At 37.7% G+C, this 13167-nt stretch overlaps 1 protein-coding gene across 4 annotated transcripts in view; it reads right to left on the bottom strand.

Moving 5' to 3' along the window:
- Nucleotides 1-13167, bottom strand: part of mbd2 (methyl-CpG binding domain protein 2) — a 55701-nt gene that overhangs the window by 41464 nt on the left and 1070 nt on the right. For all 4 annotated transcript variants that reach the window (XR_016090871.1, XR_016090872.1, XR_016090870.1 and 1 more), the window contains exon 2: nucleotides 2417-2576. Coding sequence is in view for 1 of the 4 variants with exons in the window: in XM_088912087.1 (XP_088768213.1) it covers nucleotides 2417-2576 (160 nt within the window). In the remaining 3 variants the exon portion in view is untranslated. The remainder of the gene's footprint in view (nucleotides 1-2416; nucleotides 2577-13167) is intronic.

Raw genomic sequence — 13167 nt, 5'->3', positions numbered from 1 at the left:
ACACCTAGGCAACATTCCTGAAGAAAGTGCAATTGGAAAAAAGAGAATCTGTTTAGTTGTGACCAAAGCATCTTTATACAAGCAGACTGAAGCTTGATGAACAAAAAAAATTTAACAGCCTTAAGAACTGTGCGTCATGGACTATGTATAAGGCTGAAAATACAGATAAAATATAAAAATCACACTCAGAATATAATACATCAGAATTTATACAGAACAGGCATGAATACTGAAGATCTCAATACTGTAACACCAGCTATTTATTTTAATAATTATACCTTCACAGGAAATTAACTTGGAACTGATAAGCAAATACTGTATATGGATGGTTGGCTCATGAGGTGAAATTATGTGTAGTATCCAGGGTTCAGAGACCAGTGACTAGGCACATCCTGGGTAAGGCCATTACAAGAATTACAGAATACCCCGGGACAGCATCTGAAACCTAGTGTAAACCATGTATGACATATACACAGCTTGCATCACTTCCTCTAGTGATCATATACACGTTGCTAGCTTGAGATTTACACAGTAGACTCCCCGTTGATGATGAATGCTAAATCAACTTTAGACAACCTACAGTAGCCTATGTCTGTTCATAAGATGCCAGAGTATCTCCCAAACATGAGACTCATTTTCCCCAATAATAACCACAACAAATGCATGTTACATTTCTTTTGATGCTCTAGATATATATACACACAAACATACACAGTACACCAAAAATATTTTAGAAAAGCATCAAAAGGTTTTTAACCACAATGATGAATTCTCCAACGCTGAACAATCAACCATTTTCAGCAGATTATGAGAATGTATATCATTCCTGTATGAAATGCTGGAGTTTGTCACTTTTTTCCATCCCTCTTCTCATGAATATAAAAATAACAAATAGGCTGATAAGGCATGAGCTTCTGAACTTGCCAATACATAATTTATATTTGCACGTTAAAATGTCACCTAGTCTCTGGCTTAACATCCCTACACTCAGGGAATGTGACTGGCTAGCATATTAGAAAGTTGAAATAGCTAGAGTATTTGAGGTTCATCTATCCACCATTATGGGAGATTAGGAGTGCTATCAATTGGCAGGAAGCAATAGTGTCTAGAGCCCCCTGATGGATTGTTTCCTGTCACCTGTGAGATTGCTTCCTGATTGCAGTTATACTGAAACACTTCAGAAATACAACAGAGTCGGCTGGTATTCAGGACTAGACTGAATGTCCCCAGGACTTCACATGTATTTTCCCATTAGCCGCAGTAAGGATGAAGTTAAAGCATGGAGACAAGAAAATTTACAAGAAAAAGCACAAGAGGTGCACCGAGGTGTGCTTTAAGAGAACACTACCATTTCCGTGACACCATTGTGTCACTTCATGACACAATGTGTGCAAGATGGAACTGGCTTGCTGTTGGTGATGGTATTCTCACTACACAGTGGAAAGACAAAAATATTGCCAGATATGGCGTGCTGTCAATCATTACAGATCACTTCTTTCTGCTTCATCCTGGTATCAAAATCAATGCATTGTGCAGCACGATCATCCAATCTTAATCCAATCAAGAATGTGCCCATACCTTAAAATGTTATCAGTCACCTTTGCCTGCAGACTTTGGCAACTGCTTTACAGATTCAATAGAGGGGCATCCCTGCTAATCAGATATTACTGTTGCACTTTCTATATCTGTACTTTCTACAGGTGTCAGTCTAATGTTAAGATATGTACGCAAAAAGTTAAAATATAGCAAAAAGGCAAGGTTAGGCTCATAGCCAATATCAGCTTCACAAAGTTTGTGACTTCTGATTGTTGACAGTGATTAAATCAAGCTTTTGATTGTAGCAAGAAAGTATTCAAAAACAAAGTCAACTGAACTGACGTCTTCAGAATCAGCTGTGAAACAGGGGTTTAGAACAAGCTACCCCAGCCATGCTGCTGAAGCTGATACTCTCACTTCCTTCATAAAACATCTAGACAAGATTCCCACATAACTTAACTACAAGCAGCTATTTAGCCCTTCTTATGTTCTTGACTACAATAACACTAGTAGATAAAATAATGTCAATCTTGGATTCTGAATTCAAGGATTAAATCAAAGAGAACTATAATCCCCTACTATCCACCTTTAGCCCTCTAAGGCACATGTATGCCCAGCAGGTGTCCAATCCAGTAATTCTTTAATTAGATATCTCTATTATCAAAACCCATAGACTAAGATTTCTGTTTTAAACAAATGTGAATTTGTAGCTTATAGGCAACTACAAGGCCAGTGAGTAAATAATAAAGGCTCACTTTGTACAGCAGCCTGCAAAGTGTCTCTTTGGTTAAAAACATGGGGCTCTCTGAAACCAAGAGTAATCTTGCCATGCGAGCAGTGAGACTAATGGTCCAGGGGGTTATTTTATACTACACAGTACCTTGGTTTGACTGAGGTTATCATTGCGTAGCCTCTGCTTGTTCTTCTGTAGCTTGCTGGGCATCATCTTGCCAGTGCGGAAATCAAAGCAGCCGAGGTCGACTGTGTTCCCCAGGTACCGAGACAGTTGGGGCTTGCTCCTGAACTTCTTGCCAGTAGGACTGGAATAAAAACACAAGCAGGTGTGTCAACACCCTCGGGGCCACGACGAGTACCAGCATCCTGAGTGATAACATAGACTCTCAGTACAGCAGCTAACGTCTACGGCCAAAAGCACAAGGATTCTTTGACCCATGATAACCAAGTGCTTTCTTTTAAAGGTGAAATATTAATCTATCGTACAGTAATTTACAGAGAAGGGGGAAAATCGCAAAAGACCCTAAAAAAGAAACGTAAAGTGCGGGAAATGAGAACAATTGATATTTTGGGGTATACGAACACTTCACACCAGCAATTCAGCAAAGATAAAAAAATATCTAGTTCATTATTTCCCTTCGTCATAGTTATTAACACCCTTTTCTGTTAAAAGACCATGCTGTGACTGCTAAATTGCTATGCAACAATATTCTGTCTGTTGAAAAAGAACCACACAACTTTCAGGCTTTCAGAACAGCCTAAAACTGACACACTTCCCCAGTTACACACGTAAAAGGGTTAAAAAAACTCTGACCTGCTAATACAACAAATTTGTAATGGTTTAAAGGTGAACTTGTTTCTAGCGTTGTTTAAACATCAATATAATACACAGGCAAAAGGTGGTTTTACAGACATAAAATGGAGGATTTTATGTGTCCAAACTGACTAAATGAATGATATGCATAGCACCACAGAAACATCACAGGAGCAAGGGGTTAAAAGTAAAATATATTTTGCCTCCTTACTTAAACTGCACTAGACAAAAACAGCATTTACAAATAAATGCTCAGTATAGCTCCTGAAAGTTCCCCCGGTGAATGAAGATAGCAATGTTTGAGACCTGCATAACTGAAAGGAACATGTGAAAAATTAAATTTAAAAAAACACAAAAAGTGGCTTGTTAGTATAGCTGACAATCTCAAAAGCTGCATCTTGGCCACTGAGCTATTTTGCACCAGAATTCCTCAACAACAACAAAAAAACATGTGGACACTTTGAGAAACAGAGAAAAATGTACCATATAAAAAATATGGAGCATGAATTAATCACTTTTTTCCTTTATCTTACATACTTTTCTAAAATGAAACAAGCTGATGAAAAACATCAGTATTTTACTACTACTACTACTTTACTAGTATTTGATATAGTGTGTTACTCTACAGCCATACACAAAGCTTCTTAAAGGGGGAAGCCAATGGACCAAAGATACCTGACTTCTACTGAATAGCCCATGACCTGTCTACTAGAGATCAGCACTATTTCAAGAAGGCTTGCATGTTAAAAAATTGTAAAAAAAAAATATAAGCTTTGTGGGTTTTAAGAGGGATTCTCTGATTTTACTGAAGCGACTGATATCTGTTCTTTCAAACCACAGAAATCTGTTCTATGGGACTGTATTTCATAAGAAATCCTAAAAATTATCCTAGCTAAAATCAAGAGAAATGAGCTATAAACTATACTGTCATAAGGCTAATTCAAATCAGAATTGCATTAGTCAATCATACTCTAAGGAGTAGGCTAAAAACAATGTAATTATGCACATGGTCAGCACTGACATTGTATGTCTTGTACAACAATATCACACAGAGAACAAGCTGCAGCTCATTGAAACACAGACAATACAGCTCTCAGACATCCCCTCTTCTTTTAATAATACATCTTTAGTGTTTCATCTGTCAGACTTCTAGACCAAGAACAGCATTGTTTTTACTTTTTGCAGTTAACACTGACAATTATTCTAACACCTTCCTATAGCTCACAAAGTTCAAAGTGTAGGGTTTTTTTTCACTGTACAAATTTGCTTAAATGGTCTGAAAAGTGGGCGTTTATTCCAGTATATTTAAGAGAACTCTCCTTCAAAAAAAACTTTAGAAGGGAAAAGGTTAATGCTCTTCCAAAAATGCAAATCATACATACATCCTCTGTAGGCAATGAATTTTACTGACCAACAGAAGCACTGAAATGAATGTGCAAAAAACTTCAAAAGGATGTTGGCCAGTGCGGTGTCTGCCCATGACTCAGCACACAATGCAGGAAGAGCGTGATGTTTCATAGCCATTGGTTAGCTGACTCAAAAATGAAAAAACTGACTAGGCTCACAGTAAGCCTTTTGACATGGCTATCTTCAACTGAGTAGTCAGTTGCACAGCGAAACCACCTTCTGAAAACTTTAAATGACAGCCACAACTACCTCTACATCAAACCTCAGCTAAATAAATTGCACTAGTTCAGGGAGTGCGTGTAAGCCAGTACGTCTGTTTTCTTTTTACAGTATATCTGTGAACACCCTAGAAGAGAATGAGGGCTAAACCAGATAGTCTGTACCTCCAAAGAACCAGCACAAGATTTCAAGTGTCTGAAGCCCCTATTTTTCTCTCCACTTCACTTCTAAGAGACTAAGGGGAGTCAAAACTCTGGTTTTGAAGGATTCAATGCTTTGAGATTTTGTTCCACCGTGACCTCTTATCCATGTGTTAGAAAACTATGTTTCTCGATTGACCATTTTTTCCTGGTCTTCAACCACTGATTGATTAAAAGAGATCTAAAGTGTATGGGATCAGATATTATGCAATACATCAGTACCTTAGCACATTTTCTACATTTTAAAATATGCATATTAAATTACTTAACCGATTCCGATTACAGAAACAAAAAATATTTTTCTTCATTTTCCCCAGTTGGCAAAAGTTCACACCACATTTGTATGGTCTGGAAAAGTGGTTATAATAGCCAGCATTAAATTTAACAAAGATCCACATATCCACTATCCTATGGTCCCATCCAGGATGCACAGGGAGCAAGGGAGGACTGAGTGCACACTGGAGAAGATACCAATCCATCGCAGGGCCATCAAGACAAAAGGAGAAATTCGGATGAGCTTGTCATATTTACACAGTTCCTGCATATTTTAGAGAGGTGGGACAAAACCAGAAAAGGCCAGTAAAAACACAAGGAGAATATCCTAAAGCCGAACCGACATACAACCAAGAATGAAGCCCAGGACCCTGGAGCTGAGTCACCAGGCCACTGTGCTGCAAATTTTACTAAACACTTCAAAATTAATATTTAGGCGGAATTACATTTGTGCTGTTTTTATGCTGTATTCAGAAAAGCAAAAGGTTATCACTCTTTAAACCACAGTTTAGAATATTAAGAACTGTAAATAAAAACTAGGGTCACCCGTGATGATAACTATAGAGTCCAATAGTTTGATTTGGATTAAGCATTCCAGAAACAAGCTAATTTGGTTCATTAGAGAGATGTTATCATTTCAAACAAAGAATCATTTTTTCAAGGAAAGATGTTCTGCAACTGTTTAGGATTAAATACAAAATCATAACAAAATCAGAAAAAGAAAGTCTTAAAAGGGCACTTTTTCTGACCACAGCTAGCAGCAATAGTCTTATCCCTCAGGCACCATGTGTATAAATTAAAATGAAACAAAAAAGTCTGAAAGGGGATGCACTTCTTGAGAATTCTTTGTGCGTGGTATAAAAAGACAGTTTCATGTGCTAAAATGGGATTTCTCAGTAGTTGCTCTGTACCCAGACTAAAATCATGCTATGCTGTGCTGTGCTCTCCTCAGGGAGACACGTTTCATAAGGAACTGAAAACCAAGTGCGTCCTCTTTTGCAGTTCCAGTAAGCCAGCAGGCTCTGCTGGTGTGAAGTCAGTGAAGGCGCGACGAAAGGGCGTGGGCTTGATGAGACCTGTGGTTTCGGAAGGGGGGGAGAAGGGGGGGGCGGAGAGCGCTGCTCATTCGTCAGCATACGAGACGTTAACCCCCTCACCACCGCACAGACAGAAAGACCTCCACTTACTTACAGCAGGAGAACAACTATCTTGTATCACTGGTTTCTTAATTATTCATTTGTCCCCCATTTAAGCTTGAAGCCACTGGTACAGTACCACAGAGTGTGCGGTCACAGAGGCATAGAAAGACATGGTTGAGCCCGTGTCTATCACAATAGCTCAACAGCACAGGCAAGCTACAGATTATTCAAAGTCATCGGGACAGTTTTTCTCCACTTAAAAGTCTGCTTCTCTCTGATACAGCGGTCAGGTTTACATTTTTATTTTCTTATCATGCAAAGCTCACTATGACTCAGAAGGAGTGCCAGAAATGGCTGTTTAATGACATCACCACACCTTAGAAAACAAAACGTCAGCATGAAGGATACGAGAAAGAAAGCATAAAAAAGAAAACCTATTTCAAATGGAATGATGCACAGAACACATTCCGACACCCACCTTCTGGGAAATTCTATTTCCTAAAGCAGTGTATCTGTTTTTATCTTAAGCACGTTAGCAACTAGCAAACGTAACACATGGGTTTAGGCCAATTGTGCTAAAAGTGTTTGTTTAATTAAATTCAGGTTCATAATACATGAAAATCTAATGATATTAATTAATGATAAAATTAATGATGGTGATCTATATATTAGTTCTGAAATCATTATGCTCACTGAACAATTTCACATATCCTAAAAACCAAATAATTAAAGCATAAGCATTGACCTGAGACCTTCAACCTACAAGTACAGCTAAGATTGTTTTATAGTATAAAAATATCAATTTACATCAATTTCCCTTCGGGATCAATAAAGTCTTATCTCTATCTATCTAGTATACAGTCTGTTGTGGGACTAAGGGACTACTTCCACAGTCTGAAACTCTATATAATAAATGTTTAGTAAAACTGCAAAACCATACATATAGCAAACATTTGATATCACAAAGTTGAAATGCGACATGATTTACCTGGCCTTGTTTCCAAATGCTCATTACCAGTTAGGCTTTTTAGCTATTAAGGAACAAGTAATAGGTTTATTCCATGCTGAAAAAAAGAAGAAAGAAAACACAACGTTTCGGCCGTGGGGCCTTCTTCACACCACATAATAGGAAAGGTGTATATATATATAGATGTACATCTGAGGGGCAGGTATCCCCAGATAAGTCAAAGAAACAGCAGTTAGCTACTGCTAAGTTAGCTTTAAATTCTTTCCTCCCTGGAAACAGCTGAAAGAATGAATTAAATGGATATACTCCTGAACAGTATTCAGAGGACTACCAGTGAATATTGATCTTATTAATCCTGGCAATTGTCACACTGTCACCCTCCACCTCCCCACCATTAACACCTATATAGAACAAACCTGTGCCCTCCAACTGAAATTTAATTTGCATTTGAAGTCTAGGACACCAAAACCCCATCTGAATGGGAGTTTTTAAATGCAGACGGCTTTCAAATTGCTGGTGTGGGTGTCGATGTTGCAGGCAGAACAATCCCAAAGCAATTACAGGGTGCCAAGCATGCAGGGGGAGGAGAACCTGACTCACAACCTGATTCATGACTTTAAAATCCCAGTGGCTGTTTGAAAAAAAAACACTGCTTTGACTCAGCAAATGAGAACAAACAATATCCTTTACCCCTTTGCTTCCCTTCCAGGCAAAAGTTAATGCTCTGTCTTTCAAGGAAAAGCCAAGTCCAGCCACCACCCCCAATGGCTAGGAGCAACCAAGTTTACAGGAAAGGCTGTGATTCAGGCAGAGAGGAGTTTTTCCAATAGAATGTTCATACTTCGGTCGGAATCTTGATTGAAAGATCATTCAACATATTTATTTATTTTCAAAATGAGATTCTTTTTAAAGCCCCTTTTGCATTATAATAAAAAGGTGTTAAAAAGGACACTTTTCACAGCACTCTCTGCTCCATGTAAATCTAGTACCATAGCATATAATCTAAAAACAACAGCTAATTTTTGCAATTTTGCTACTACTAGTATACTACTATAAATGTAAGGAATTACTATTATTACAAAGCATGCAAGAGGGGGTGGAATGGGCTCCTCTTATGTGTAATGTTTTGCGTGTGCTGATATGCAAGATTACAAAGATTTATCGAACACATACACTCCAACCATAAACCAATATAAGTATAATTAAACTTCCAATTAATTTAAGGGGAACAAAGCAGGGTTTAGCTTAAATCAAAACCATTTGCTCCGTCTGCCTGTCCCAGCAGGAGTCCAGTTTTCCACTGGTTAGAGACAGAAAACTCTGGAAAACAGAACGCTGCCATCAAGCGCCACATTTGAAATCTGTGATTTAGCCTTTGCCTCAGTGTCTAACTAGGCTATACAGGGTACTTGAGCACATACTATTAAAGTCAGTAGAAGGAAAAAGAAAATCTGTATTTAAGAATTTGAGGGATAAAAGTAGATGTATCCAAAAGCGAGACTTCGAAAATTCCCATATCTAGCCGGTGACCATGTATGATAACCAAGACTTGAAAAGGACAAGAACTACATATTCTTTTTAAGTAATAAACATACATTGCCTTGTAACAGAAGATGTGCAGGGAAATGTCATACCAGTATCCATTAAAAATATTTTACATTATTTCACAATGTGAGTACCAATTGACCATCCTCCTGCTAAGTTTGCAGCACACAAGTCACCAATTAAAATGGAACAAGTTCCTTTAAAACCTTGAAGCGGTATGACAAATAAGGCATAACCGAAAGCAGCAGCGCTCTTTCAGTACAACATGGGATCCCGTTTCCCAAAGAAGAATTTTAGGCAATTGATTCCAAAATATAGTCTATTTTGGTTGTATAAGGAAGTAACATTGGGGACATATGAGAAAAGACTCAGTGCAAAGCAGCTCTGCATGTACATACGAGTTCACCATTTTGACCTGGAACACTTGCAGTCAGTTTCAGTCAAACTGATGAGTCATGTCGGAAGCAGACGACCAGCCTTTGGAAAGCCAGGGTGGTCATTTTGAATTCACGTAAATGTCGTGTTGATGAAGCAGACGTTTTCCACAGTCTCCAGCGGAAAGCACATGCATCACTTTGAAACGGAAGGAACTACCTTGGATCGGTTACAGCAAGTGGATAAAAAAACTAGGAGAAACCAGCCAGGAAATGGGCTTGTCCAGCTTAATTTGATCCGCAGTGTGAAAAGTCAACGTCATGTGGTCAGAGATTCCCAGCCTGGCCTGGCCTCCTGTTATTTACAATAGTTCCCAAAAGAAATGGGGGAAAGCATGGAAGTGAGTACTGGCACAGGATCATTTTACAAGGCTTCCCCATAAGAGCACCTTAAACAAACTAAGCACCCCTCCCCCGTATCTAATCAAAATGAATAGTTAGTTTGGGGCGGGGGGGGGACTAAATAACTAATCTTAAAACTATAGGAGATATCACATATGGGTGCCTCAAAACTGTTCTTTAAAAGATTTTTTCAAATCTGACAACAGATGAGGAAATAAATTGGTCTGCAATTAAGACGCGCAACAGAGTCTCCCGGTATTTTGTGGTCATTTCAGACAAAATTGGAAACAAGCTAGATGAACACATTCTTCAGGAACCGGATTCCGCTTAACACCCTGGTGGTATCAAATCTGATTTTATTCAACTGCCACCACCAACATTCTGGCATAATCAAAGTACAATCCCGCAGTCTTGAGAATGCAAATGTCTGAAGAACTGAGTAATGAGTAAACTGTGGCTTTAAAAACCCCTTGAACATTTATCTGAGAAACACCACTGTCAAAGCACTGAAGTACTATATAGGTGAAATTAGAAATGTGTTTCAAATCCTTTCTTGTTTTGTCATGAAAGCAGCACAAAACAGCTAGCTGAACACAGGATGTGAACAGACACCAAAAATACACATCAGTGAGTCTGCACCTCAGCCTAGCCCTCACTATCACACAGATCTGCACATAACAGCACTTCCCGCGTTCTGTGAACGTGGTATTTGAATAATAATGAAAGCAATTTTCACAGAGCTGAAAGCACAGCCCACTGTCCCAGGGCGAGGGCACCGACGACAGAGAGAACGACAATCACAGTCAAAAACATAAGCGCCTGGCATTCAAACAATAGAAGGTGGGCTTTCGGTTTTCTTAAAAGACACTTCAAAGAAGACCCTTTCTCTACAATGAAGACCTAAAAGGAAACTGAGAGCTAATTCAAGGCTATTTCGCCGCAGACTGATCTGGGTTTAAATGGAAATATTGATATATGAAACCGTTAGACAGTCAAAAAGAAAGTTTTGCTTATTTTCCAGCCTGGCGATTAAAAAATAAAAATTAAGAGCTTAAAGAATTATTCACTTTTTTTTTTACTGGATATTCCGAAAAATGGATTTGCATACTTTAGAGTTTGTTACTACAGATGAATAGTTTTGTAAATAAAAGTCATTTCATCAAAAAGGCTATTGTCTACTGTATGAACAAAATGATGTTAAAATGAGCAATGCTCCCCAAATGGCAGTAACACCATCACACCCTAAAGATTTCTTAATGTGGAACGCACACAGATACGCAACATTTAAAAAAAAAACTTCAATGTCTCAACACCTGTTTAAGAGCACACCTGGAATGTGACGCATATCAACCTGCCTGAAAAAAAACTAATCTCTGGACCACAACTTCACAGAAATTTTCAAGTAAATATGACAATACAAAACAGATAACCAAATGGAAAAAATATATATATTTTCCTGTGTCCTGTGGTTTGTTTTTAAATTATGAAAAGTGCTGACCACAAGGACAAATATTTTCTTCACTAGGTGCTACAAAGTTTTCCCTTGTATTTGATTCCATAGATAATCATGTCGCAAAAGTCTCAAATGATTTCTTAGATGATTTACAAATACGGACTTCGGCTTAGAGAACTCATAAATGGAAATGATTGTTGATCAAGAGTATACAATTTGCAAAGGTTCATAGTCAATATTATTAATTTGCTTTACAACTATTACTGTTAAACCAAAAAGCTAGTATATCTTCCAACGAGAGAAAAGTTTACATTCATACTTTTGAGAAGAATAATTTACAGTTATGTAGAAAGGCTACTTTATAACTGTGAAAGAAATAATTTCTAGTGTGGAAGAAAAACCTCTTTGTTTAGCATGCCACTCTGTTTTATAGCCAGATCTGGTGTATTAAAAACACCCAGCTGTATAAATGGGTGCAGAGGTAAATTGCTTTGGATAAAAGAGTCACTCAAACAAAAAACTATAACTGCAAATTAAAAATGCCTATTAAGGCCTTGGGCTAACTCGGTTTATCATCAACGGGATTATACTCCGCAGAACTGTAGGATGGTAAAACTTGAGACTGGGACCTACATTATCGGCAAAACGCTATTCATATTTTCAACACCTTCAACTGCGGACTGCTAGAGTGTTAATCACATCTGGGTCCTAAATATTGTGTTTCTCAAGTAGAACACAAACAATCCGTGCACTGTGTATTTTAATCTTAAAATGACTGCAATTAAAGATAATTAAAGTTTTATTTTAAAAAAGCTAGTACCAAAACAAGAAAAACGGCCCTAATTTAAAATACACATCTTCTAAAGTAACTCCAATTATGAGTATGGCATAACTGGAAGGACAGAACAGAGTAACAGTTAAAAGTTAAAACATTTAAAAGTTCTGAGGCCAGTTCCAAAACATTTTTATTCAGTTAACATTGTCTTACATTCGTCTAACAGAACATGTTAGAAACACTCATATCCAAAATATTAACAATAGCATGGTTAAATTATTTTAGAGGCCTGTTCTCTCTGCTCTTTTAAAATTGTGTACCATCATCTATTTTATTTTGTCAATTTAATTCAAAAAGTTCAGTTTTGTTTAGTTCAAAATCTTAACGCTATTTCAAATGTTCAGAAATCATAACTATTTCATAAAGAACAATTCTATCGAGGTTTTCGATGAAACAATTAGAATAAAGGTAAAACCTATATCCTGAATGCATGTGAGCACTTTGATTTCAGCTTCACTCAAGAGCACATCATACGAAATAGTCTGTGCCCCTTAAGCATCATCTAATTTATTTCAGACAGCACTGAATGTATCATATAATTTAAAATAGTGGTACTCAGAATAAAAACTAACATTAAGACCAACTCCACCTTGTGTTGCTTTGAAAATAATTCTTTACAATGATATAATCTTAACTCAGAGCATGGCAAATGTGAAGCCCACTGACCTGCAGAGTGCACTCCCACTATTTTTTTTAATATATCTAGCATGATATAAGGTGTATTGCTAAATGCATGAGATTTTAAAACACAGCATTAGTTAAGTGTGATATTGTACTGTATATACATGTCTGCCGGACAGTGTCAAGTTAGGAACAAATAAGGAACAAATCAAAGTTTACCAGGAATACTGCACAAGAAAGTAGATGGGCAACCAAAGACACTGGGCTGTCCAAATTGATTCCTGTACGACAACCTATTTGGTCTCATGTTCAGTGTAGTGGCAAAGTACAGTTGGACAGTTGAAAATTTACGGAATCAGAGCTCACTTTTTAAGACTAGTGATGAAAAGGGGGCAGAGGCAAAGTACACAAAAGCCATCACTTCAACAACAGGCAAATAATAGGGAACACAGGGCCTCTTAACTACTTTTAATTAATAATTTTGGTCAAGCTTATTATGTAAGGGCAGAAAGGCTGTCAACCTTCTGCTTGACAGACAAGGCTACTAGGCTACCAAGCTACCAAGCGAACGTCTGTGTATATCAATTGAAAGCTTGTCATAAAGTAACCAAAAGCACACGATAGTGAGGTGTACTATCAGGAAGCCA

Source organism: Atractosteus spatula, chromosome 3 (genome assembly GCF_055471065.1).
Source record: "Atractosteus spatula isolate fAtrSpa1 chromosome 3, fAtrSpa1.hap1, whole genome shotgun sequence".
In the NCBI taxonomy this organism is placed as follows: Eukaryota; Metazoa; Chordata; class Actinopteri; order Semionotiformes; family Lepisosteidae; genus Atractosteus; species Atractosteus spatula.
Note: the sequence above shows the minus strand (reverse complement) of the source record. Positions and strands in the feature narration are given on the sequence as shown.